The following is a 23,726-nucleotide window of genomic DNA, read 5'->3' as shown; positions in this document are numbered from 1 at the left end:
AATAATTATAGTCGTAAACATATAAAGCGGCAAAATAAAACACCAGGGATAAGAAATATTTATGCCCACTTGCACCGTTTGTATAAACTTTGTTTAAAGGCTAAACAGTGATTAACTATATATTTTATTATAGTTAATCACTGTTTAGCGTTTAAACAAAGTTTATACAAACGGTACAAGTGGGCGTTAATGTTTATTTATACAAATTTTATAAACCTAATGACTATTTCAAAGTAAAACACTAATTCACATCAATACGCTTAGAACACTGGACGTTTCGCTAACCATGTTAGCACCATCAGCAACCAAGATTGTAGAAACAACAACCTAAAAGATGTGTGTTAACACAGTGGGGTTGAAAAAACGGCGTCAAGATACCGTTAAATGCAGTTGAATAATTTCTTGCCAGTAAAATAATATGGTTTTTGTTCTCGAACGGCATTTCTAAGGTAACGTTGCTCCAATTTTTCGATAATAAGGTAAGTTTAAATTGATATATTTCATTTCTTCCCTTATTTTTGAACGTTACACCCTTATCTATATATAATATCATCCATAATAAAGGGTTACAGGACGTTCGTTGGAAAATCAATCACCGCAACCGGCTTTTCTCCACCTAACCTTAAATCAGAGTTCAAAAATATTACAAAATTATCAGAAATACAAGAGAAATACAAATATCAACAAAACGTTTAATAACTATATTGATAATTTCGAATTGAAAATACGTAAGCTGCGTAGAAATATGTGACGTTCAGCTGCGATAATGAATAAAGTAATTGAAAGCAATCATAAAGAAGCCAACAAACATGTTCTATTAAGCTAATAAAAGGCAAATATAGCACCAGTTAAGTTTTAAAAGGCATATAGTGCATTATTAAGGTGTATTATACCGTATGATCGAAAAAAAACAGCGTCCAGTTGTCTGGGAAATGACGATCGATGACATTTCCCATATAAATTTACATACAAAATTACTGAGATCTTCATTTCATAGCCGTCGCTGACGCCGTTCTTTTCCGATCGTACGGTATTTATTTCTGTTTATTATTATCGGTATTTATTTCTGTTTATTCCAGCTGGCCTCATTATAAAATAGAACATTTTGATCAACTAATTTAATAGTAATAACAAAGGTAAATAATACAGTGCGGTCGAAAAAACACGATTTTTAACATTTTTCTGTTTTTTTTTTTTTATTTAAATTGGCAGTCCTTATTCCTTGAAATACATCTTTTAGTGAGTCTTAATCATCTGCTGATAACATGGTTAGCAAAAATCGCGTCCAGTGCGAAAGTAAAAGTGTCTTGGCGTATTGTGGTGAATCAGTGTTTTATTTTCCTGTTGCAACACCAAAGGCTCCAACCTCTGACTGTAACAATGACTATTTAACAGAGGAGAGAGCAAAATCTCTGGCATCCCAGCTCTCTCTCCAAAAAGTTCTCAGTCGATCCTCCGCATTGTTGCAGAAGGCCTTAAAATCTTTGAGGCATTTAATTTGAAAATTGTTATCCACCCCTTGAATGGTACGCCATCTTCTGCTTACCATATGGTTCCAGCACCACAGGAAACCCATCTATATACAAGATAAATCAAATTAGATATATATCAGTGGCTTGAGCTTAAAAAAAAACGTTCCCTTACCTTGCGCGAGTTGTCATAATCAGCCTTATTCTTCCCCGAAACGTGCCTAGTAATGTAGGCTTCGTGCGGACTCGGAACCACGTCAGCGTGAACCGTATATCGGCTCTTCCTTTGAGCTCTTTCCTTCATACTATTTGTCCTGCTCCTGTTGGATTTGGACGCGGTGTTGGATATCAAAATAAAAATGGTTCCCGTGGCGTGAATGTACTGGTGCTCTCTGGACGTGGTCTGTCGATTAGGAGACTCCACCAAACATTTGATAAAACCGAATCTTTGGATGATGGCCTCTTGGAAGAGGAACATTCTATCTGTCCAACTGTCTTCACAGAAGTCTGAAAATTTAGACAAAAAAAAATAAAAAAAAACTATAAATTTTAGCTCAAAAGTTTACCTTTAAAAGGGTTGTCGTGTGGATCCAGGCAGGACACGTTCAAAGGTACAAAAATGGGACCTCTTAGAGGATCGGACTTGTGTGAATAAGGCAAGGCCAGGGGATCGTGAGGAATCGGTATCATGTGCAGGTAACAGCTTTGAGCCTTCCTGTGCCATCCAAAAAGCTAAAATAAAATAAAAAAAAACAATTAAAAAATACAGGAAAAAAATTATAAACTCACTAAATCGGCTATAATTGATCCGGAGGATGTGAGCCATTCCACCACCAATTCGTAGGCCTGGTCCGGTCGGAAGATCGTTTGATATTTGGCTTGGCCCCATTCGGCCCTGTCGCTCTTATTGTTCACGTCAGTCTCTAATCTCATTCGTTTGTACATTAAGGCTACAAATAAAAATTAAATTTTAACGCATAAAAATCAACTAAAACTAGAACAATATTATCTTGTTTATCATAGACTTACTGTCTGTATCAGCCTCTGGATAATCCAGGTCGATATCGTCGCACAGAAAGTGCGGCACGCCAGCTTCTCTATCCGTGGTCGATATGGGAATTTTTAAAGCCCCAGGCGAACTGGTCAGGCCCCAATTTAAAGCAGGCCTAACCTCAACCTCCAGAAAATCGTTTTCGAAGGACTCCAACTCACCGCTAGGTTGAAAAGAGTCATCTAAAAGAATTAGTATTAAATAATTTTTTTCTGAAATCAAATGTGGTAAATTATAGTTGTTTTTTATCCTATCAACTTTGAACATAAAAACGCACTGTATGTAGGTATACCTTTCTCTCCTGTAATGTAGAACAAATAAAATCCGTAGATCACCGATTTTGTGGGATCCCCCGATGCGTGCCTTATTAATTTGTCCCTGTGCAAACCCTGCAAAATCTTTCAAGAAAAAAAAACACGTTACTTAAATAATCTATAAGGTTATACTTCTAAAATACCTGCACTGCATTTTCAACGGTATTTATCCCTTCCATACGATTCATTAACCAACTCACGGCATCAGCCGTCACGAAAGTGTGATTCGGTAAACTCTGCGGCATATTCAGGAACGATAGACCGTGAATTTGGTGCTTGAAGGCTTCGATAATGTCACAGTTTGAGCTCTGTTGCTTCAGTGAAGGCAACCCGACGGAAACACTACAATATTAGTATTTTAAAAGGAGATTTAAACGCGCCCTTGTAAAATTAACATTACCTTTCATCAGTTGACGCTTCTGAAGACTCAGCTGGCTGGTCCTGGGAGCCCTGCGAGTGTCTGGCCCTCTCCAAAACCTTCGAGCCGGACCTAAGCAATATTTTATACTTTAGCGATTTAGTCATCACCAAATTACAAAGGAAAAAAGTTTCTATATGAGTAGCCTCTACCTAATTAGTCAAACGTATGATTTTTTTAATGCTCTAGTGCAAATGAAGAGGTTAATTTATACTAGACAAACGGTACGAAACAGAACGAAAAAAAAAACAAAAAAAAAATAGAAAAATACTCCTACCTAAAAGACGTAGCAACGAATCGCTCACTGGAGCGTGTCGCGGTATTCTGAAAGCAATGATTGACTAAAATTAAAAACCAGAACACCACTACGATACTACAGGAAAAATTATAGGTACAGAGTGGTCCAACCTTTCAGTAGCAGGACTTCAGAACAATCATTAGAAAATCTATCAAAGCGTTGCTACTGGAGAGTAGACCACCCACTGTATAAAACAAAATAAAACCAAAAAACACCAAAAATAAACACTAAAATTTACAGACCATCAATTAAAAGAGATCAGAACCATCATATATGCTCCCTTTTAATTGACGGCGAAAAAAAATCATGCTCGTGCTGCTCTACGATTTATGAAGCATCCCCAAAGCTCTAAAAAGGTAAAGAAATAAATATGGTGAGGCAAACCTTGGCCTGGGCCTGTCTGAGAGCCGGTTGCTGCCCAGTCGTTCTCTGAAAGGGGACCCCGAGCCGATGTTCTGAAAAGTTCAATGGTAAATTGGTGCGAAACGTGACAACAGTGTAAGGCAAAAAAGACCACAAGCACCGCGGAGGGGATCCCACAAGATGCGCTCCAAGTCGGAGGTCAAATATCGAAATCAAATGAAAAATTACTGGGATGAGAACGAGGAAAAATAACAAAGAATATCATATTTGACCTCGGAGTTGGATTTTCTGTAGATTGCATCTTTTTATTTCACCAACACTGAAAAGATATACTGCAAAACCTCAATTTACAAAAAGTATACTTTCGTAAATAAAAAAATACATGAAATAGAAAAAATAAATAAAAAATTTGATTATAAACAGAGGTTTTTCAGTACTCAAAAGCGAAAATTTTCTATAAAACAGATATTACAAAAATATAATAAACAAATATACATGCATTCCCAACAAAATAAGTATTGAAATTTTTAAATACAAATTATTAAAGATTTTTTTTGCAATTTTATATCTTTTGGTATTTGTAAAATTTATGAAAAAAAAAATTTAAGCTAGCATTTATGATTTTATTTTTTTCTAATAATTGTTTTTTATATCATAACCTGGATTATACAAGGTGATCCACATTTTAAAATTAACTTTTTAAATATTCTATTCTAAATACTATTAAGTCATAATAAAAAATGGTCCACCGCGTATACGAGAACGATATAAATATATCTTATATGATAGAGCAAAATGGTTTGTTAGCTTGTCTATTCATTAATATTTAATGCAAATATACACCCAAAGGAACAGGTGAAATAAACTGCACTGTATTAGTAACCGTCCCTGTTGACAAATAGAAGAAAAAACTTGTTAAGAGTAGACAAATAAACAAATCAAATTTGAACAAACCCTGAATGATTAAATGCTTGCAATTTCAACGAAAAATCCCTCCCATAGGACACGCCACCAGACTCTTTAACCACATAAAAAAGAACAGAGAACAAGAAGCAATATATTCCACCAAACCCGGCGTATAATAGGGAGCGGCCGAATTCACCTCCTCAATCACAGATGGCGCCCAAACACAAGCAGCACCTAAAATCCCCGAGGACTCGACATATAAACCCGCAGTTCCCCAACCAGCGCCCCCTGGCCGACCGATACCAATTGGCAAATTGTACCTGAGTGAAACTGCTTATACTGTTACGCCTGGGTTGGACTAACGTGGGCAACGTTTGCACGCTCAGCGACATCTACAACATGCGAGAGGAGGTGTTTTTGGTTTGACTGACTATGATTGATGATTTCACAGCTAGAACAACTCGTGCCAAATATAGTAAATCGGGTTACACAGATATACATAGGTACTTAAATGTTCGAAAAAAAGAATATAAAAAATAACAGACTCAGAAAATGTTATTTCTACATGCACGAAACGTTAATTAACGTAGACTCGATTCCTATACGAACCCTGGGTTTCTTGGAAGCGCTGTTCGATTTTCTCAATTTATTCACTGCCGTCTCAACGAATTTCAGAAAACCTTCGATCATCTGTTGGTGGTCGGTCTCTAAAGGTAAAGTGTAGATATCACAGTATTGAGCTCCGTCCACTATCTTCTTGGTTTCGGGACTGTTCAGCGGTAACAGATATACTCGAAATCTGCAACACATATTAAGGTAGGTTTTTGTTTCTACACTCCGATGCAAAAAAAACGCAACAGAGAAATTTTTGATCAAATTTAAAGTGTTATATTTTTGTTATTTTTAGCCCTATTTTCATGAATTTTTTAGCAAGTTGTATATAATTATATCACCTTTTATTCAAACACTCAGTTTTTTTATAAACTTTAGTATTTGGCATATTATACAGGGTTAATCGAGGTGTTGTTTTTTTACCCTAACTTTAAAACACCCTGTGCAATAATTTCGTGTGTAGATTTTCCTAAGATATAATTTTGCAGTCAGAACCATGTCTCCTGAGCATTTTGGTTTTTGGATCATGTCAATACATGCCTTGGTTAATTTTTAAGAGCGAAATGAGCTTGCCACTAACAATTTGTAATTTTTTCAGTTATCATTTCTTTTTTGAAGATATTTTTCAAAGTGACATGGCGGTTTTGGTGATTATTGTAAACTATATACTACTATGAACTGCCCATCACGTTCGACGTTTGGCACATATAGCACGCCCACTTACGGCCTGTAAAATTGTGCACAGCGCCTGACCGGCACAGTTATTAGAGAGATATCGGAAAACCGAATAGCGTCATGCAGTATTTACGCGTACCTTATCATGGTTACGATATGCGCGAGTCAATTTTTAACGCAACACCCGCTAATAACGTTACCGCCTGGCGTAATTTGCGGATCAATTACACCTAGCGCTATTTCTAAATAACGTTTAAATATTGCTTAAATGGGCATGTGCGGGTATTTGACAACCGGGGCCGGCCGGCGAGATCTTTTATTTTAGGTTATGTTTGAATCGTTTTGAATTATTACGTTAGTTTTATTAGGTAATTTGATATTTAAGTAGCTGGGATTAGTTTTAATTAAATAAATATGGCTCAAAATATGGATTCCACCTCTTCCAATATTAAAGAACCTATAAGAGGCTTAGGTTTAGAGCAGATGACGACGTAACCCTTCTAAGAGAATTTGTTGCTTGTTGCCCTAAACCCACTGGCAGACGTTGAACAATAAAGCACTGGAAATAAGCACTTTAGCCCTTTAGTTTTAAAATACCTAGTAAACAAAACAATTTCAAAAGTTTTAAATTCAAAGTTAGGTTAAGTTTAAATAGCGGACGCGACGCGAACAGAACTCTTTCCGATCCGATAACTATAAATGAAGAGAGTTATGCCCACTTGCACCGTTTGTATAAACTTTGTTTAAAGGCTAAACAGTGATTAACTATAATAAAAATATGTATAGTTAATCACTGTTTAGCCTTTAAACAAAGTTTATACAAACGGTGCAAGTGGGTATTAATACGCTAATACCACCTCACGTAAAGGAAATAACACCCGGCCTTATTAACGTCCATGCACGCTATTCGGTTTAGCGATATCTCTCTATTACGCTGTTTATTGTTATTTTACTCGAGTTTATTTTTGCGCACAGGAAATTTTACTCGTTTGCACATCGTCATAAAAAACAATTTTCGTACCACGAATTAGGGACAAGATTTTTATCTGTATATTTATAGGATACCTAATCTGTGGTAATAGCAGCCAAGGGCGGCAATACAAAATATTAGGGTATTTTTTACAATTTTTTTTTTCTTTTTAGTATACTTGAGCATTACAGATGTTTTATTTAATATCGTTTAATGATAATTAAAACCGGTTTATTGAAACCCGGACTGTATCGTTAGCCGTTAACGTTTTTTTTTTAAATTTAGTATACCATCTCGTCATATTACATTTAAAAAATTACATCAAAAAGTAATGATAATTAAAAAAATTGCAAATTGATCGTGATCAGTTCATTTCGCTCTTAAAAATTAACCAAGCATGTATTGACATGAATCAAAAAACAAAATGCTCAGGAGTCATGGTTCTGACCGTAAAATGATATGTTTGGAAAATTTACAGGCGAAATTATTGCACAGGGTGTTTTAAAGTTAGGATAAAAAAACAACCCCTCGATTAACCCTGTATAATATGCCAAATACTAAAGTTTATAAAAAGCTGAGTTTACAAATTAAAGTTGATGTAATAATATACAGCTTGTTAAAAAATTCATGAAAATAGGGCTAAAAATAACAAAAATATAAAACTTGTGTAGTCTCAACAACCGAAAGCAAATTAAAAGGTTACCTCCAATATTTTAAAGCATCCACCAGCACAAAATCTGTTGTATCTCCTCCCGTACAGACATAGTGATCCAGGTAGTTCCAGTTATAGTGCTCCAGTTTTTCGGTAGTAAATGTAGCGTACGATTCCTCGTAAGTGTAGTGATAGGGAGCGTGAAATCTGTACCTATACTCGTATTTAAAACCTGGATACGGATGCCTAAATATTAAAAAGAAAACCAGTTACAAGAATATTAATTTAAATTCCTTTCATGGTTACAAGAACTCTCTTAAATCCAACCAAAATTACCTAGGCCGGTATCTAGTAACGGAAATCGTGTTCCCGGACAAAGATATCTTGTGAAACAGCCTCCCAATAGACAAGTAATAAGTCTCGTCTTTATCACTCGGACTGCTCCTCATCAAATTCGACTTGGGCTGCGTGTGATGCTGCAAACTTCCCATCTTCTCCACTTTAACGCGCTCCATCAGGATCAGTTGGAAGCCCTGCGCCAATCGCTGCGATATCAGCTCCCGGAAGACCTCGTCGGTGGTGAGGGGCTTCTTGCAGGGACCTCTTTGCTGGGCAAAGTCCGCGTAGACGCTGTCGGGGACCAGGGTGTAGAGGGACTCCACGTAGTCGGTGTGCAGGGTCCGTTTGTCGGGGAAGTAGTCGGTGGTGATGGGCAGACATGCCGGGATGGTCAGCGATTTCCAGTCGACGCCTGGCAGAATAAGGGTACAGGTGTAAAATCGGAATTTGAAAAGGTTGGTGAATGATTTTAGTTAAGGTAAAAGCTGATCTTTATTTGAAGCATAGGTGAGCATGCTAAAATTACGACAGTGTATGGTGTTACAACGTGATTATCGTTAAAAATGTGTATAATATTGTGGATGGTTTATTTAAAACGATATTTCTGAAAATGTTGTTTTTTATATAAAAAAAATTAACATTACCAATAAATATATGTAGTTCTTTACTATACCGGTGTCTTATTTTTTCATGTGTTCTGTGTAGAAAAAAATGTAGAGACAAAACAGTTACACAATAGTATTTAAGCTAGAATTTGTTGTTTTGAAAACTTTATTTGAATGTATATCCTAAACATCTAACTTTTGAGATACAGGGTGGTAAAAAGATGTAAACATTTTTGTATTAGTGTTTTGTATTTCATTGGTTTGTTTGACAGTTAATTATTATTACAAACAGCAGCAGTGCACATAAGTTGTTAATTTTGTTATCATTAAATATACGCAAAATTATGAATGATTTTGTGTATAATACGAGGAATTCTAAAACTAAATGTATGTAATGGTATATTTTGTACACGTATATGGTTGCTATTAAAAAAATCACATCTACAAGCAAGGTAAAATGCAAAGCAATTAGAAAAAGTACGACCAGAAACGATATTTTTCGAGATTTTATCAAGTAAAAATAAATATTTCAACATACAAAAACTTTTCTGGCTGTATTTTTTATTCGAAAAGAAAAACTAGCTAAAAATCTATATACAGGACCAAAACAAAAGTCGTCTACGGCAGTTTACAATATACCCAAGCGAGATATAGCCAAGGACATCCTATGAAATCTACATAAAAAGTGTAATTAGGACTGCAATAATTTAAAAAAAAAATAATAAGAAATAAACGATTCAAACCTATAAGTACGTCATTGACTGCAGTCAGCGGCGTCCCGTCACGACCATGAAACAAAACATTTATTGAATGGAGGCGAATGGGTTAGGGCTCCAAGCTTTTAGGGGGGAAGGGGGTCCTCTTTTAACACGGGGGACCTTTTCATAAGAGGAACGTAAAAAATGCGACAGAGAGAAGCGTTGCAAGCTGCCTTCCATTCAGTGAGGACTTTGTAAATCGAGACGTTTTTCGCCAAAATCATGCCAAAAATCTTCCGAAAACACTGCCAATAATTGCCGATGGAATATAATTTTGAATTTGGAATTTGACGGACATAAAACTAATACGAACGAAATAGCAAAATGCCCTACACCTTTATAACAGTTTACAAAAGATTACTTTAGAAATAGTCACACAAAAAATCTGAATGTAAAGCAGCTATATTGATTATAGTGTGTTGTAAAAAAATCTGTGGTTTTCAATAACTCCGTAGGTGTGTTATAAAAACCACAATTCTTGTTGAATCTGTAAAAAAAACTAATGGTTCCATAATAATCCTGTAGCTATGCAGCACGAGCTCAAATATACAGGGTGTCAACTTCGGTGGCTGATTCTACAGATAATTTTATTTTATCTGTAGAATCGCCCATCAAAGTTATACACTATTATTTTGACACCTTGTATATTAAGGTCTTTAATACATATATTTATGGTATATTCATATATTCAAAATTGAATATGTGAATATAATACGATAATATCTTTATCAATTAGTTTATTTTCTATATTTATCAGTATTCTAGTTAATGGTAAGTGATTGTAATCTATACTTGTAGAACAAAGATTTGATTTAAAGTAATATAAAACAATATCAATGTAAAATATAAATATAGCTTTTTGGACAAAGAACTTGTTTTAAATGTTCTGAAAAAATAACGAAACTATATACTATAGGAATAAAAAATATAAAATATAATATACTAAAATCATAAATAAAAAAAAAACGGTGTAAATGTGTTACTTTTTGGTCCAGTAGGTAGGTTTTAGCTTTCCAATTGACTAAATATGTTGCATCACATTACAAGTACTCAATATCTATAGATACATACTTAATAAGCACTCAGTAAATTTGAAGTTTTTCAAAGCCATCGTATATTTGAAAACGACAATTATTTAGTGCAGTAATCTCAGAGAAATAAGTACGAAAAGAAATTGATATATCGACAAAAAATTTAGAACTCCTCTACGTTACCTTATTTCTCTGAGGCGGTGATACAAAAAAACAAAGAATTTCTAACTGATCGATCGCCAATACAAATAAAACTCTCCTGGTTTCGGTATGAAAAGCTAATCGAAATTTTAAATGAAATTAATTCCATGAACATAATCTTTAAAAAAAATGAAATAAAATTTCAAGCAAATAAAACACCAAAGATCGTATCTATTCCTGTGGCACCAAAAAGTGTGCCCGAGCGTGATACTAGGAAATGTTATACCTGTAGTCAGAGCTGGAGTCCATTCTTGCTCCCCAGTGGCGCCCCACAGCAGGGTCAGGCTCTTGGTAGAGTTTTTTGCAGTGGCGGAGGTGCTAGAACCACCGGTATGGCTCGGTCGCTTTTTGCAATCTATAGAGAAATAATAAAAACAACAATTATGACACAATACACGTAATAATTATTTTTTTTATTTACACCCATTTAAAATAAGAAAGTTGCTGTCAACTTCCGCTATTTCCGGAAGTGCCGCCATATTGAAAATATTTCTAATCGATAGATCTCGTTGTCACGACACACAACAAACTATTAAAAATCGCTAAAATTGTCGCTGGAACTTATAAAAAAACAGTAATAACAATAAATAAATAAACCTTACACTCTTGTAGAGCCGGCGTGACCACCAAACAATTAGAATTCTGCTGCTGTAACTCTGTGTCGTCTTCACCATCCCCGCCTTCCTTCTTGGAACCGTCCCATCCCCCGTTCTGGTCCTTCTGGCTCGGAACCGCTTGGTAGTGGTGCTGCTGGATCAGAACTCCCGTCGGTCCCTTGGGAAAGATGTGCGTCCAGCGCCTGCGGTTCGAGGTGAGCTTGATGGTGACGTGGGAGGGGTCGAACGGGTTGATTAGGGCTCGGGACTCGTAGGGCGGCGACCCTTCCGACCCCACCACCATGCGCATCGGCGGAGAAAACTCCTTGTCTAGAAATTATAAAAAAAAACCATTATAAAATTGTATAGAATAGTATACAGTTTTATATTAACTCTAATTTTTTTGGGGTTAAGTATTGCCGTACCTTCTGTATGGGGCGATATTATAGGATTCGCCACTGCGGACGGTATAGCGATGGGCTCGGAGCGTCGTTTAACGTCGGACTTGTGCTGGGACAGATCGGGATCGGACATCTTCCTGCGAGCCCCCCTGTTCAATTCCTGGGTGTCCAGCAAACTGCCCGAACTTCTTTTATACTTCCACGACGACACTTTCGACTGATGAACGCTACTAAAAATGAATTTAAAAAGAAAATCCTAAACAGACAACAAAGTTTTTATATTACTTGGTCTCTTGAACGTGTCGACTAGAGGGTGGAAACTGAAACACTTCCGCATCGTAAGCGTCATAGTCGAAGAACGTGTTTTGAATGCAGTCATCTTCGGTTATGAGTTCCCTCTTTACGGTTTCCTTGTTGGATTTTTTCATCTCTTCCTTCGATAGGGGAGGCGGCAGTTTAATCCTTGGTACGAAATTAGAATAAGGAATCTTCTTATTTGTTGAATAAAAAGACAAGTTGATCCAATGCGGCATGGAGTAATCGTCAGGTGCATTCAAATGGGTGTCTTTGTTATGAAACTGAAAAATGTTATGATATTTAGTATAGAGTTGTTCTACTTATTGTAAATGCTTGCTTACCTTTAGCAAAGGTACTGCATGTAAAGGTTGTTCCCCCACACAAACCAAGTCGCTTCCAACACCCCCATCGATAATTCTTTGTTTGGTAATATTCGTGAGTTCTCTGTCCACTTCAAATACGCCCACGCCTGGCGTTACCACCACGCTCAGCTGTCCTGTTCTGTCAAAACTTCGGTCCAAATAGTGTTTTTCAAATACTAAAAAATTTGCTTAAATGAAGGTTAGCTTAAGATGTTTTTCAACTGGGATAGAAAGTCAAAAAAAACTAAATAACACTTTTAGTGTTAGAATGGGTGTAAATATAGAAAAAGCTAATTAAAGTGTGGTAAAAGGAAATTTAAAGTACTTATTACCATTCAGAGACATGTTTAAAACTTCCAAGAAGTTCCCTTGAGCTGCAGTACTGTTTGAAGCAGCCGGTATAATTTGGTCAGGTTTATCATGATACTTCAGCACTCTGTTGAGGTAGTCTTGGAATATTTTGCGAAGCTGAACTAAAATATTACTCCAGTCGTCATATCTTTCATTCTGTACCGGTACCCTATATAAAAAAATCAAAAAAAGTTAAAAGTTTCTTTAAAATTGTTCTCTAACTTACCTATAGAAGTCTTCGTAATATCTCCCTTTATAATCCTTTTGTAGGCATTCCCTCATATGTTGAGGAAACTCTTCCAAACTGTTAGCTTCATAGAAAGTTCTAGAAAACAACACAATGGTAACTTCGTGATTACTACCGTTTCTTTTCCACTTCATAAACAGATCCGATAAAAATCCGTTCACAGCCTTTTCAAAATACAAATCACCGTAAATATCAAAATCCCACATCTCAGAGGACATCTGAAGGAATATGTAAACCATTGCTGTTGAGGATCTAAACACAATCTTTGTATCCTCGGTGATAACACCACAGGCAACTCTGTCGCCTTGAGACCACATCTCATAAACCTGACATCTTACTGCGCCTCCACAAAATTCTAACTTTTTATTTATATACACACAAGTATTTACCTAATAAAAAAAGGCTTAAGAAATTACATTAGTTATTATTGTTTCAAATGTGTACCAGACTATTTTTTAATCTCCACATTTCTGATCTGCCCATGTACTGGTCCTTGAAAGTGAGTTCGATGGAGTCTAACGCAACAGTACTGGGATTAACCAATTTAACAATGACATTTTTGTATGTTTGCAGGCCAAATGCGGAAGCGATACTTTGTTCAACGCTAATGGTCTTTGACTGACCTAGGTCATCTGTAAATGACTTGATTTGTAATAGAAGTCGGGGATGGTCTTCTTCAGCTTCGACTTTTTTCTGAGCCTCTTCTTCTGGCGGAGGCGGGTGATAAATTTCAACAATATCGTTTTTCTTTGCCTCCACATAATCTCTTTCGCTAATGAGTAGATCATCCTCTGTAAAAACAAGTATTAACTAAGAACTATAAACAAGTTTCTTTGTTTTAACTTGCCACTAAACGTTTTTTGATGAACAATCAGTCTGAATGATTTCATTGTCTTTATGACAAATTAGAGTTTTGGTATATCATTTATAGGTATAAGGCCATAAATAAAATCAGATACAGTTTTATCAAGACTTGGTCTATGTTTTTGAAGGACTAAAATATATATATTTCTAAATGACAACAATTCTAAAAAACAAACCATATATTTAGACACACCGAACTGTAGTTATTTGCTTGTAATTAATTATAAATAACATGTTTAATTCCTTAATCACAGAATAAAATTAAAAAATTAAAATTTTTGACTGTTTTTGACCAAAAATAAGATGACAAACTGTCAAGCAAAATTTCGGTTGTTGCTAGTCGTCCGCCAAACGGATAAATAAAATAAATTAATTGTCCGGTGTCATGTTTCAGGGCTGGACGTGTAGTAAAACTGTAACAACCCTGTCAGAAGATTGCTGGCTAAATGCTTAATATTTCAGATAAGAAGAAGAATATGACTGTTATGATGGGAATCAGCTGTTGAGCGGTTAGCGGCGGCTGTGCGATATGTCATCTTTCGTCTCTATGCTTTCATTTGCCTGAATAAAATATTAAAAATCAATGAAAGATCATAAATAAGTATTAAAATATTATGGAATACACTGTAGAAAATTTGGAACAGGCCGTAGCAATATTTTATAGGACGGAAGCCAATCAACAAGCCGATGCCCATCAATGGCTAACAAAAGCTCAAAACTCCTCAGAAGCTTGGTCATTTGTATGGGAGCTTTTAAGTCCCCAAAGGGTAAGTGAATTATTCAATATATAAACTTATATTTGGACTAAATCAGACATACGTTATAGAGCTTCCAAGTTCAATTTTTTGCTGCTACAACTTTACACACCAAATTAATGAAATATTGGAATGAAGTACCAGAAGACCACTATGAAAGTCTTAAAAAACGAATATTAGATGCCATTATTAGTTATGCCATGGGCCAAAAAATTGTTCTCAATCGACTTTGCATTGCTGTATGTGTTGACATATTCCTCTTTAATTTTCTTGAAGGAAATGAAATTTATTTTGTAGTTTTCTGCTTATGTAATACATACCATACCCACACATTGGCCCAATGCATTCGAAGAAATAGTTTCCAGTTTTCAGCCCCATAATTTACCAACCATTGAGTCTGAGAGAGTTATATGGATACTTTTGGAAATATTAACAGTTATTCCTGAAGAGGTATTTAATATTTTGGAAGAGTATTGTTACTTTATTTAATAGATTTTTTGGTTTTGTTTAGTTTCAAAGTACTACACTATCAGTTTCACAAAGAAATCGTGTTAAAGCTGTTTTACAGGAAGTATCTAAGGATATTTTGAAAGTGGTGGAGATGTGTTTGATGCCTATACCGTCAAAAGGGCAAGTTTTATAAAAATATGTTGTAAAAACTTTATAAACTTATGTTTTGTAGGTTTGATATGTCAAACTTAATTACATATTTACACGCAACTAAATGCGGTTCAGCATGGATGACACTGGGAGGTTTGGTTATCGATGAGTGCAGTTCAGTTTGCAATCTTTTAATTGACTTAATATGCTTTGTGTATTGGTAAGATTTGTTAAATTAATTTATCAAATAGTTTATTTATGTCAATTTCTTTATAGGAATAAGTTAGATCCAGAGTGCATTTCTGGCGAAGAGATGGAATTAATAGAAGTGGCAGTGGAAGCCGTAACAACCATAATCCAGCATCCCCACACCTCTATGTATAAGAACCACGTTATAAAATACACGGAAAATATATTGTACAAATTTGAGAAAATAATCGAGGCTGAGAGAAATGCCGAAGAACTGAACAAGGTGACTTTCAAAATTCTTATGAAGCCAAAATCAAAAATTAACATTTTCTTAGGATGTGGTAGCAAATTTGTATGGATTAATCATTGCTCTTGCCGATACACACTCGAAAATCTTTATTGACAACCTGAAATTGCCCAACCTTGAAGACCAGAGAATAAGTTTTGACCTATTCACGTCGATATTAAAATGTACGAACCTTAAAGGGAATTTTCCCGTAGATGAAAGTAGCAGTAATTTAACGTTTGGGTTTTGGTTTACACTTCAGGTACATGATTGTTTTAATTTCATTTTAGAAGTGCGTTGCCTATAGTGTATTGCGATTTTAGGACGATGTATTATCCCTAGAAACGGCCGATTCAACTCAACTTTTATTGATGATCAAGCCATTTTATCGAGACCTGATTTGTATTCTGCTGAAGAAGTCCATGCTGTCTTGGATGGACGACACCAGTTGGCCTCTGGACGACAGGGAAGTGTTTAGATGTTACAGGCAGGACGTGTCCGACACTTACATGTATTGCTACAACGTCCTAAATTTAGAAATGCTGGATATTTTAACAAGCAAACTAAACGAAGCGCTATGTAAAGAAACTGAAACGGGATTCGTACATTCGCCGGAATGGACCCAAATTGAGACCTGTTTACATGCTTTCTGTGCGATCGCGGAAAGCATAGAGATGGAGAATTTATACTTGCCCAAATTGATGATGACAATTAAAGAAATTCCGTATAGGGATCTCAATATTAAGGTCATGTCTACGGCTTTGGAAACAGTCGGTAATCTTACTTTAAAACCCTTCAAAATGCTAACATACATGACTGATATCTTGCAGGGGCTTATTCAGAATGGCTGACCGATCATCCAGATCAGTTAAACAACGTGATGCCTTTGGTAATATCGGCCCTAGGAACACCGGAAATATCAACCAGTTCCACCATGGCTTTGAAAGATATAACACACAGTTGCCAAAAGTTTTTATTGCCATATGTAGATCATATTTTACTGGCAACGCAGGTACACGCACGATAAATATGTTGTGCTCGAATTATTTTAATCGATTCTGCTTGTTTTTGAAGGCGGCGTTTCAGAGTGGAGCCTTCAAATTGGGAGAATGCAAAAGACTGATGTTTAGTATAGGTAAAGTGTTAAGTATTATGCCGGTGAATCGGATTATGGACTATTTAAATGTTACCCTGGCTCCCACTTTTGAGGAAATTCAAAATATTGTAGAACATGATCCAGTGAGTGCCTCAACATTGACCCAATCATAGTTTTAGAAATATTTTTTTTACAATGAAAAAAAATTAAAAAAATATTGTTCCCATGACATTACTTTTATTAAATATATATTACTTAAACCACCCACTGAATTTCAAGCATCTACAGGGTGGTCCGAACTGAATTCCGGAAACTTCGTCAGCATATACTGCAGATAAAAATTGAAATGTATGTCCAAAAATGCTCATGTTTATCTAGATTTTTTCTAAATAATTTATGAATTAACGTTAATATTTGAATGAAAATTGGTGTTTGGGAGTTTTTTGATGTGAGAAATTTGATTTTGATGTCAATATGACTCCTACTTGTAGAGGGCGCCACCTACATATTTTTTAACTGGTTTGAAGAGTAATAAGTTTTTGTCCGTGCCTGTATAAAATTAGTGAGTAAAAAAATATAAATTGAAGACATTTTTTACGTAAAAAAGATTTCATGGTAAAAATCGCTACAAGGAATGGTTCTCGAGATATTTGGAATCGAAATTATCAAGACCTATCATCATTGACATAAATTAAACATGTTGACTAATAGTTATTAAACTGAAATCATAAATTTGAAATGTTTTTGTGCCAAAAGTTCAAGAGAAACAGTTTTAGGACATACATTTTATATGAACATATTTTTATCTGGAGAATATGCTGCCGAAGTTTTCGGAATACAGTTCGGACCACCCTGTATATATGTATAATTTCAAGAAACTTGATTTTTTTGTTGTTTGTCCTTATATTTTTGATAAACACTTTTTGAATATATCCTTTTTTAAATATTTGGTAAAACAGTAAATTATGCCTTTTTAATTGATTTTCTCATAACAATTTTAGACTCCCAGCACAGCTTTGTGTCTCATGTCACGAATGAAAGTCCTATCTGCATTGTTTAATTCTCTGTACGTTGCATCCGAAACGAACATAGAACAGCCCGTTTTTTTAATCATGAAAAATACCATGCCCCTGTACAAAACGATGGCGGAGAAATATTGCAGAAATAACGAAGTTATTATGGTCAGTTTTTAAATAATGATGCTCTACAGTTGTTACGTTTCTTGCTATTTTTTTACATTTTAGGATCTGAGCGTTTTACTGAAATATGTAGTAACGACGTTGAAGGACGATTGCAAGCCCTTAATAGAGGACATTCTTCAGATTGTGGTGACAGTGTATGGAGAAAATCCTCAAGATCATGTTTTAGTTGTAGCCAAAACAGTACGTTTATTATTCAACTTTATACAGGGTGTTTAAAAAAAACATGTGTCATCTCTCGTGGAAAGATTCCTCACGTAAAAATAAGATTTATTTTTCATATCATCATAGGTCCGATTCTGCTTTGTTTCGTTGCTACAGGGTGTTAAAGTTTTAATATTTTATCGATTTATTATAATTTTTTTAAAAGTACTTTTAGCGTTTCGAATGAAATTTTGAGGGAAAAGTTTATTAAGATATGAAAAATTATTCTTATTTTTACGTGAGGAACGTCCCCACGAGAGATGGCGCATGTTTTTTTGAAACACCCTGTATACTTAGTACCAATTTTTTAGGTGCTGATATTATTTGGTAGAGAGGCGGAACTGCAAAATCTCAACAAACAATTAGTGCAAGAAATCTGTAACAGAACGTTACAAACCTGCGCCCAGTATAGTACCAATAACCAGTTATCAGAAATATCAGATCTTTTGGAAGGGTTCTACTCGTTTTTGTCCATACTTATTAAGAAAGTACCGCAACTGATATTTAATTCCGCCATAGACACTGCAGCGTTATTTCAGTGTGGTAAGTTCCGTGTACAGGCTGTCTTTCTTTATTAAATTAGGCCTTTTTACAGCGATATTGTGCTTGGTGTTGCCGGAAACGCAGACTCTGAAGGCGGTCTCGAGTTTCCTGGTGAATTTTATTAACCACAGCCGGGACGTGTCCCAAGGCGACATAATTCAAACTTACGGCGAAGGCTTAGTTATAAGGATACTTTTAAATTTAGGTTGGTCTGGAGTTTGTTCTCTACAAAAACATAATTTTTGATTAAATATTCGTTTATTTCAGGAAGTACTGCTCCTAGGGCTTCCCTAGACGTTCTCAGTGATATCATTCTAGTGTTAAATAAAAAGTACTGTGATAACCTCTATAGATGGCTGACCATGCTGTTGGCTCAAGAAAATTTTCCGACGGCCAGGATCACTTCCGAACAAAAGGAAGCTTTTATTAAAGTGGTTTTAAGGTGTGATATTTTTAGACACTGTAACATCACAAACAAAAAAACTAAGTATTTCTTTTACAGATCAAAGACCAACAAGAGGAAACTGAGCGATTCTGTGCTAGAATTCGCTCTGATATGTAGAGGGATATTAAAGCAAGGCAACAATTTACCATAGATTTAATTTTTTTTTTATTAATAATTTATGAACTGTGTAAATACAATTAAAAACGTTTTAACTTAAAAATATAATTTGCTTTATTGTTCCGAGGGTATTCCGTACTTTTCCATCAATTCTTGTTTCCTTCTCCTTAAAAGTGCTTGTTCGATGTCTTGTTGTGATGGCACTGGGACATGTGCAACGAATCTTTGTTGGGAACCATCAACAATTTCTTTTTCTTGCTCTTCGTCAGACTGAAAAAAAAAACAAATTAGTAAAATTGATAAATATAATAAACAAAAATATACATCATGGACTTTATAGATATTCTCTTCTTCGTATTCCTCTTCTGGGGTATCTGTTTCCATTGCTTGTTCTTTTTTAGATTTCCATTCGGCGTCCACCTTTTGCAGAGCTACAAAATTTAAACAAATTAAAATGGGTACAGATACCATTACTATTCCCTCTCACCTATCTTTTCAGCTTTGATTTCTAAAGGTATTAAAATGCCATCATCGTCATCCATATAACCATAGTAATCTGCATCAATATCTTTCATCAGTTCTGCCCGTGTTTTTCTGGGAGGTGGTGGAGGTTCTTGTTCGAACAATTCTCTTACACCTGGTAGTTCCTTTGCTGCTCCAAAGTATTTGTAGCCCCTGTTGCCTGGAACCTCTTTACCTTCATGGTCCAACATTCGAGGTCCTACCTTTTGATAGTCTGGTCCGCCCAATTCCTTAATTTGGTCCTCCCAATGTCGCTTTTCTCTTAACAGTTTGTTGATTTCGTCGTTCAAGTCACGAATTCGGAACTCGCCCAGGCCGGCGTTCTGAATCTGGGCCACCTTTTTCGCAATCTCTCTGATAATCTGCAGTCTCCATTTCTCGCAGGCATAGAGGCTTTTGCATTCCGATGCGAGATAGGGCCGTCGCTTTTTAACTTTTTCATTCTCTCCCAGTTGGGCAGCTCTCCAACGGGCCAGTGTAGTCCTAAAAGGTTTGAAGAAATTAAGATTCGTTAAATCATACCAAATTGTGCAAAACATACATAGCCTTCTCCGCATTTCGAGCCTAAAAAATAAGTATTGCATTAGAAATTGTAAAATTCGAATTGAAAAATATCATACCATATTTAATTAATTTCTGTAATATTTTAATTCAGTACTTTTTTTGTAAACAGGTACTTTATTTACATTTGATTTACAGGCCTAGGGTTACTGTTTGTTCGTCTCTCATTCTTGTTAAATAATAACAGGCATAATTTAACGACAAATTAATAACCACCGATTTAGTTGCCAGATAGCCCTGGCAGCTATATAGAGGGCCAATAATTCCACACCGACCACAGATTCCGTATTTATATCTGATCTGTGGATACTTAAAAAGATAACCACAGATCGGATAAAAAAATACCCATAGATTAGCAAATGTAACTATGCACAGATTAAATATCACAAACTTCACCTTAGATTAAAATCATTATTTATAAAGATTTAATCTAAGGTAAAGTTTGTAATATTTAATCTGTGCATAGTTACATTTGCTAATCTATGGGTATTTCTATTTCTTCTTCGTTTAATTTCTATTCGGACACTCATGATAGTAAACAAAAGTGAACAAAATATCCAAAATTTGTAAAGCAGAGGAAAAAAAAATTATATACCAACCTCACAAAATTCTGAATGTAAATAATAGTCTAAATAATTTTATAATTTTTTATTTGAATTAGTAAAACTAGTTAATTATCTACGTTCAATAATCATTATTTTAGTTTTTTACGATTATAATATTTGTTCATGTACCAAATTAGTTAACAGGCTTCAAACACTTTAAGAACACAACATAATTTAACAGTGTCCATATTCTAAAAATTTAACAGTCTTCTAGAGCTACATTTTTAGAATTTCTACGTCTTAGAAATTTTGGTATTTATTATATGGAATGTTTTGAAATAAATAACCAACTACTATGTTATTCCCGGTAATAAAATTTTTCAAGGCATGTCCTGCTTGTAGCCGTTTGAGATATTTCAGTATAAAACATATTGAAAAAGAAAACAATGTTAATGAAACTGCCGAGAAATTGAACCGATTGATAACGGAAATCAAAGAAAAAATCTTATATAACAGCGTAATTGAATCTAGATTGAAACAAGGATATGCAGCAAATTATACTTTTATGAGAAAAAGAAAACATTATGAAGAAAAAATGAATAGGGCTTTACAAACTATCCAACCACTTCCATTGTGTTTAAAATATTACACTGAAAATAAGAGTTTTGAAGATAATAACGAGAAAAAAGAATCGGAAGAAGAAGGTTTCAGAGAGAAATTCAATTCTAATTTTCCATTTATTTCAACTGAACAAGTAAATGAGCCAGAAATTAAAGAAAAATTAGAAACTTCTATTAAAAAGGAAGTTTTGGCTAGGAAACAATTATTAAATGCTGACTACAAGAACTGGATGACAAGCTATGATAATTATGAGTATGATTTGGTAGAAAGTCAAGAAATTAATGAATCTGACCAGGACATCAATTATGGCACTCCAGACCCAAGTTCCTCCATATCCAGATACCCATGTGGTGGTTGTGGGGCTCATCTCCATTGCAAAGTAAAATAATATTTGGCTGTGTTTATTATAGTAATTTTTTAACTTGTCCTTTTAGGATACCGCAATTCCAGGGTATGTTCCATCAGAAATATTCAAGAATTGTTTTAATCCACATGGTGCAGATGCCAAGTCAATTTTGTGTCAGAGGTGTTATTTTTTGAAAGTTTATAATATTGCTTTGCAAGTCAGAGTTTCGGTAGATGATTATCCTAAAATTTTATCGACAATTTCTGCAAATTCGTCTTTAATCATATTGATGGTTGACTTGACTGATTTCCCCTGTTCTATATGGCCAGGAATTGCCGATATTCTGGGATTAAAAGTTCCAATTGTAGTTGTTGGAAATAAAGTTGATTTACTTCCGGTGGATAGTAGCAAAACTTTAAACAGAATCAGACAGGTGCTGTATGACAATGTAAAGCTGTGTGGATTTGCCAGTGCTAATATCAAAAGTGTTGATTTAATATCAGCTAAAACTGGTTATGGAGTTGACAATCTTATTACATCATTATTGAGAGTATACAGGTATAAAGGTAAAAGGAAAATATATTTTTAAACTGTGGTAAACAATATTTATTTCAATTCTAGGAGATGTTTATTTAGTTGGATGCACAAACGTGGGCAAATCTAGTTTATTTAACTCTCTTTTGCAGTCTGACTTTTGTAAAATCCAAGCTGCCGATCTTATTCAACGAGCTACCACAAGTGTTTGGCCCGGAACAACTTTAAATTTACTAAAATTTCCCATAATGCGCATATCTGGTTTGCGTTCGCACTTAAGGCATGAGAGATTAGAGCAAAAGAAAGCTTTGGCTAAAATGGAAAAGAATTTGAAAAGAGATGGTGAAGTGGAGAAGCCGAATGTTTCATTGATGGAAAAAATTGAAAGGTCATTTACCAGGCCTGTCAAGGATTATTCCATTGTCGATGGCTTTTCTACGCAAGGCAATGCAAATGCTTCTGGAAAAGTTTCTCTGGGCATTAAGGAAAATCATCCGGATTATGTAACCAGTAAATGGTGCTTTGATACCCCTGGTGTGGTTCATCCCGACCAAATTATTCATATGTTAACAGTAGAAGAACTGTTACGAACTTTGCCCAAGGATGCCATTTATCCTGAAACATTTTGTGTAAAACCGGGAACTACATTATTCATTGGTGGACTAGCCAGGTTAGATTACGTACAAGGACCTAACTCTGTCAGGTAAAATTATTATATTTTTAAATTAATAATATACCTGTAGTTACTATTTAATGTTCAAGGTTAACAGTGTTTAGAACAGAACATTTACCAGTTACGATATGTAAAATGGACATGGCTGAAAACATTTACAATGAACTTTTAGGGACAGACCTATTTGCTGTTCCTATTAATGAAGGAGATCGGCTATCAAAATGGCCTGGTCTTTCGTTGGTCAAAACTTTTAGAATCCAAGGGAAAAATATCAAAGAATCGAGTTTTGATGTGGTTTTGTCCAGTGCCGGTTAGAATACAAAAATATATTATTGTTTAATTTAGTTAATTCCTGTATTTTAATAGGCTGGGTGGCAATCAACTGTGATTTAAAAGAATACGAATTCGCAGCTTGGACCCCAGAAAAAAGGGGTGTATACGTAAGAGATTGTATTTTACCAAAGGCAGTGACTTTACGAGGGGCAAGAATACGGGATAGTGTCGCCTATAGAAAACAGAATAATACCTTAAAAAATAACAAATAAATGACTGAAATAACATAAAATGGTTTTAATTCGTAGTAATTTGTGCTAACTGTGAATTTTTAGTTAAATCAAAACTAAAAATATCGCTTTTTTAAATTGCCATCCTCGGTATGCAACCCATAATACAATAATTAAAGATGACCTTAGATTAAATATAAATAAAGA

At 35.0% G+C, this 23,726-nt stretch overlaps 4 protein-coding genes across 10 annotated transcripts; 2 read left to right on the top strand and 2 right to left on the bottom strand.

Moving 5' to 3' along the window:
• Nucleotides 1–755: 755 nt before the first annotated feature.
• LOC115886496 (GATOR complex protein Iml1) lies at nucleotides 756–14,104 on the bottom strand. 7 transcript variants are annotated; one of them, XM_030905671.1, is made up of 24 exons: nucleotides 13,974–14,101; nucleotides 13,764–13,910; nucleotides 13,361–13,707; nucleotides 12,896–13,305; nucleotides 12,651–12,838; nucleotides 12,298–12,494; nucleotides 11,945–12,237; nucleotides 11,684–11,889; nucleotides 11,265–11,588; nucleotides 10,889–11,017; nucleotides 9,416–9,433; nucleotides 8,065–8,479; nucleotides 7,780–7,974; nucleotides 5,429–5,618; nucleotides 5,140–5,211; nucleotides 3,935–4,005; nucleotides 3,235–3,324; nucleotides 2,978–3,176; nucleotides 2,813–2,918; nucleotides 2,499–2,702; nucleotides 2,259–2,419; nucleotides 2,036–2,201; nucleotides 1,645–1,976; nucleotides 756–1,576 (listed from the first exon to the last, which is right to left on the bottom strand). In XM_030905671.1, the coding sequence occupies exons 2-24, from the start codon at nucleotides 13,804–13,806 to the stop codon at nucleotides 1,385–1,387; spliced, it is 4,548 nt and encodes a 1,515-aa protein (XP_030761531.1). In that variant the 5' UTR covers nucleotides 13,807–13,910; nucleotides 13,974–14,101; the 3' UTR covers nucleotides 756–1,384. The 7 variants fall into 7 exon arrangements, with proteins under 7 accessions (XP_030761531.1, XP_030761533.1, XP_030761530.1 ...); XM_030905673.1 differs by having other exon boundaries at nucleotides 11,684–11,886; nucleotides 13,764–14,104; XM_030905670.1 differs by having other exon boundaries at nucleotides 13,764–14,103.
• Nucleotides 14,105–14,262: 158 nt separating this feature from the next.
• LOC115886559 (importin-13) lies at nucleotides 14,263–19,310 on the top strand. Its single transcript, XM_030905782.1, has 16 exons — nucleotides 14,263–14,547; nucleotides 14,607–14,774; nucleotides 14,833–14,985; nucleotides 15,047–15,165; nucleotides 15,218–15,355; nucleotides 15,412–15,607; nucleotides 15,660–15,872; nucleotides 15,934–16,384; nucleotides 16,441–16,622; nucleotides 16,685–16,849; nucleotides 17,708–17,887; nucleotides 17,951–18,088; nucleotides 18,421–18,652; nucleotides 18,705–18,857; nucleotides 18,920–19,094; nucleotides 19,155–19,310. The coding sequence occupies exons 1-16, from the start codon at nucleotides 14,395–14,397 to the stop codon at nucleotides 19,246–19,248; spliced, it is 2,910 nt and encodes a 969-aa protein (XP_030761642.1). The 5' UTR covers nucleotides 14,263–14,394; the 3' UTR covers nucleotides 19,249–19,310.
• LOC115886561 (pre-mRNA-splicing factor ISY1 homolog) lies at nucleotides 19,249–20,493 on the bottom strand. The gene is made up of 5 exons (XM_030905783.1): nucleotides 20,357–20,493; nucleotides 20,278–20,300; nucleotides 19,702–20,219; nucleotides 19,539–19,645; nucleotides 19,249–19,484 (listed from the first exon to the last, which is right to left on the bottom strand). The coding sequence occupies exons 1-5, from the start codon at nucleotides 20,357–20,359 to the stop codon at nucleotides 19,329–19,331; spliced, it is 807 nt and encodes a 268-aa protein (XP_030761643.1). The 5' UTR covers nucleotides 20,360–20,493; the 3' UTR covers nucleotides 19,249–19,328.
• Nucleotides 20,494–20,876: 383 nt separating this feature from the next.
• LOC115886621 (nitric oxide-associated protein 1) lies at nucleotides 20,877–23,581 on the top strand. Its single transcript, XM_030905863.1, has 5 exons — nucleotides 20,877–21,842; nucleotides 21,898–22,375; nucleotides 22,431–23,046; nucleotides 23,106–23,326; nucleotides 23,383–23,581. Exons 1-5 carry the CDS (start codon nucleotides 21,198–21,200, stop codon nucleotides 23,559–23,561), a joined length of 2,139 nt encoding a protein of 712 aa, XP_030761723.1. The 5' UTR covers nucleotides 20,877–21,197; the 3' UTR covers nucleotides 23,562–23,581.
• The last annotated feature ends 145 nt before the right edge of the window (nucleotides 23,582–23,726 follow it).

The sequence above is a fragment of the Sitophilus oryzae genome, unplaced genomic scaffold, assembly GCF_002938485.1.
Source record: "Sitophilus oryzae breed Bouriz unplaced genomic scaffold, Soryzae_2.0 scaffold_494_pilon_pilon, whole genome shotgun sequence".
NCBI classification, from domain to species: domain Eukaryota; kingdom Metazoa; phylum Arthropoda; class Insecta; order Coleoptera; family Curculionidae; genus Sitophilus; species Sitophilus oryzae.
Note: the sequence above shows the minus strand (reverse complement) of the source record. Positions and strands in the feature narration are given on the sequence as shown.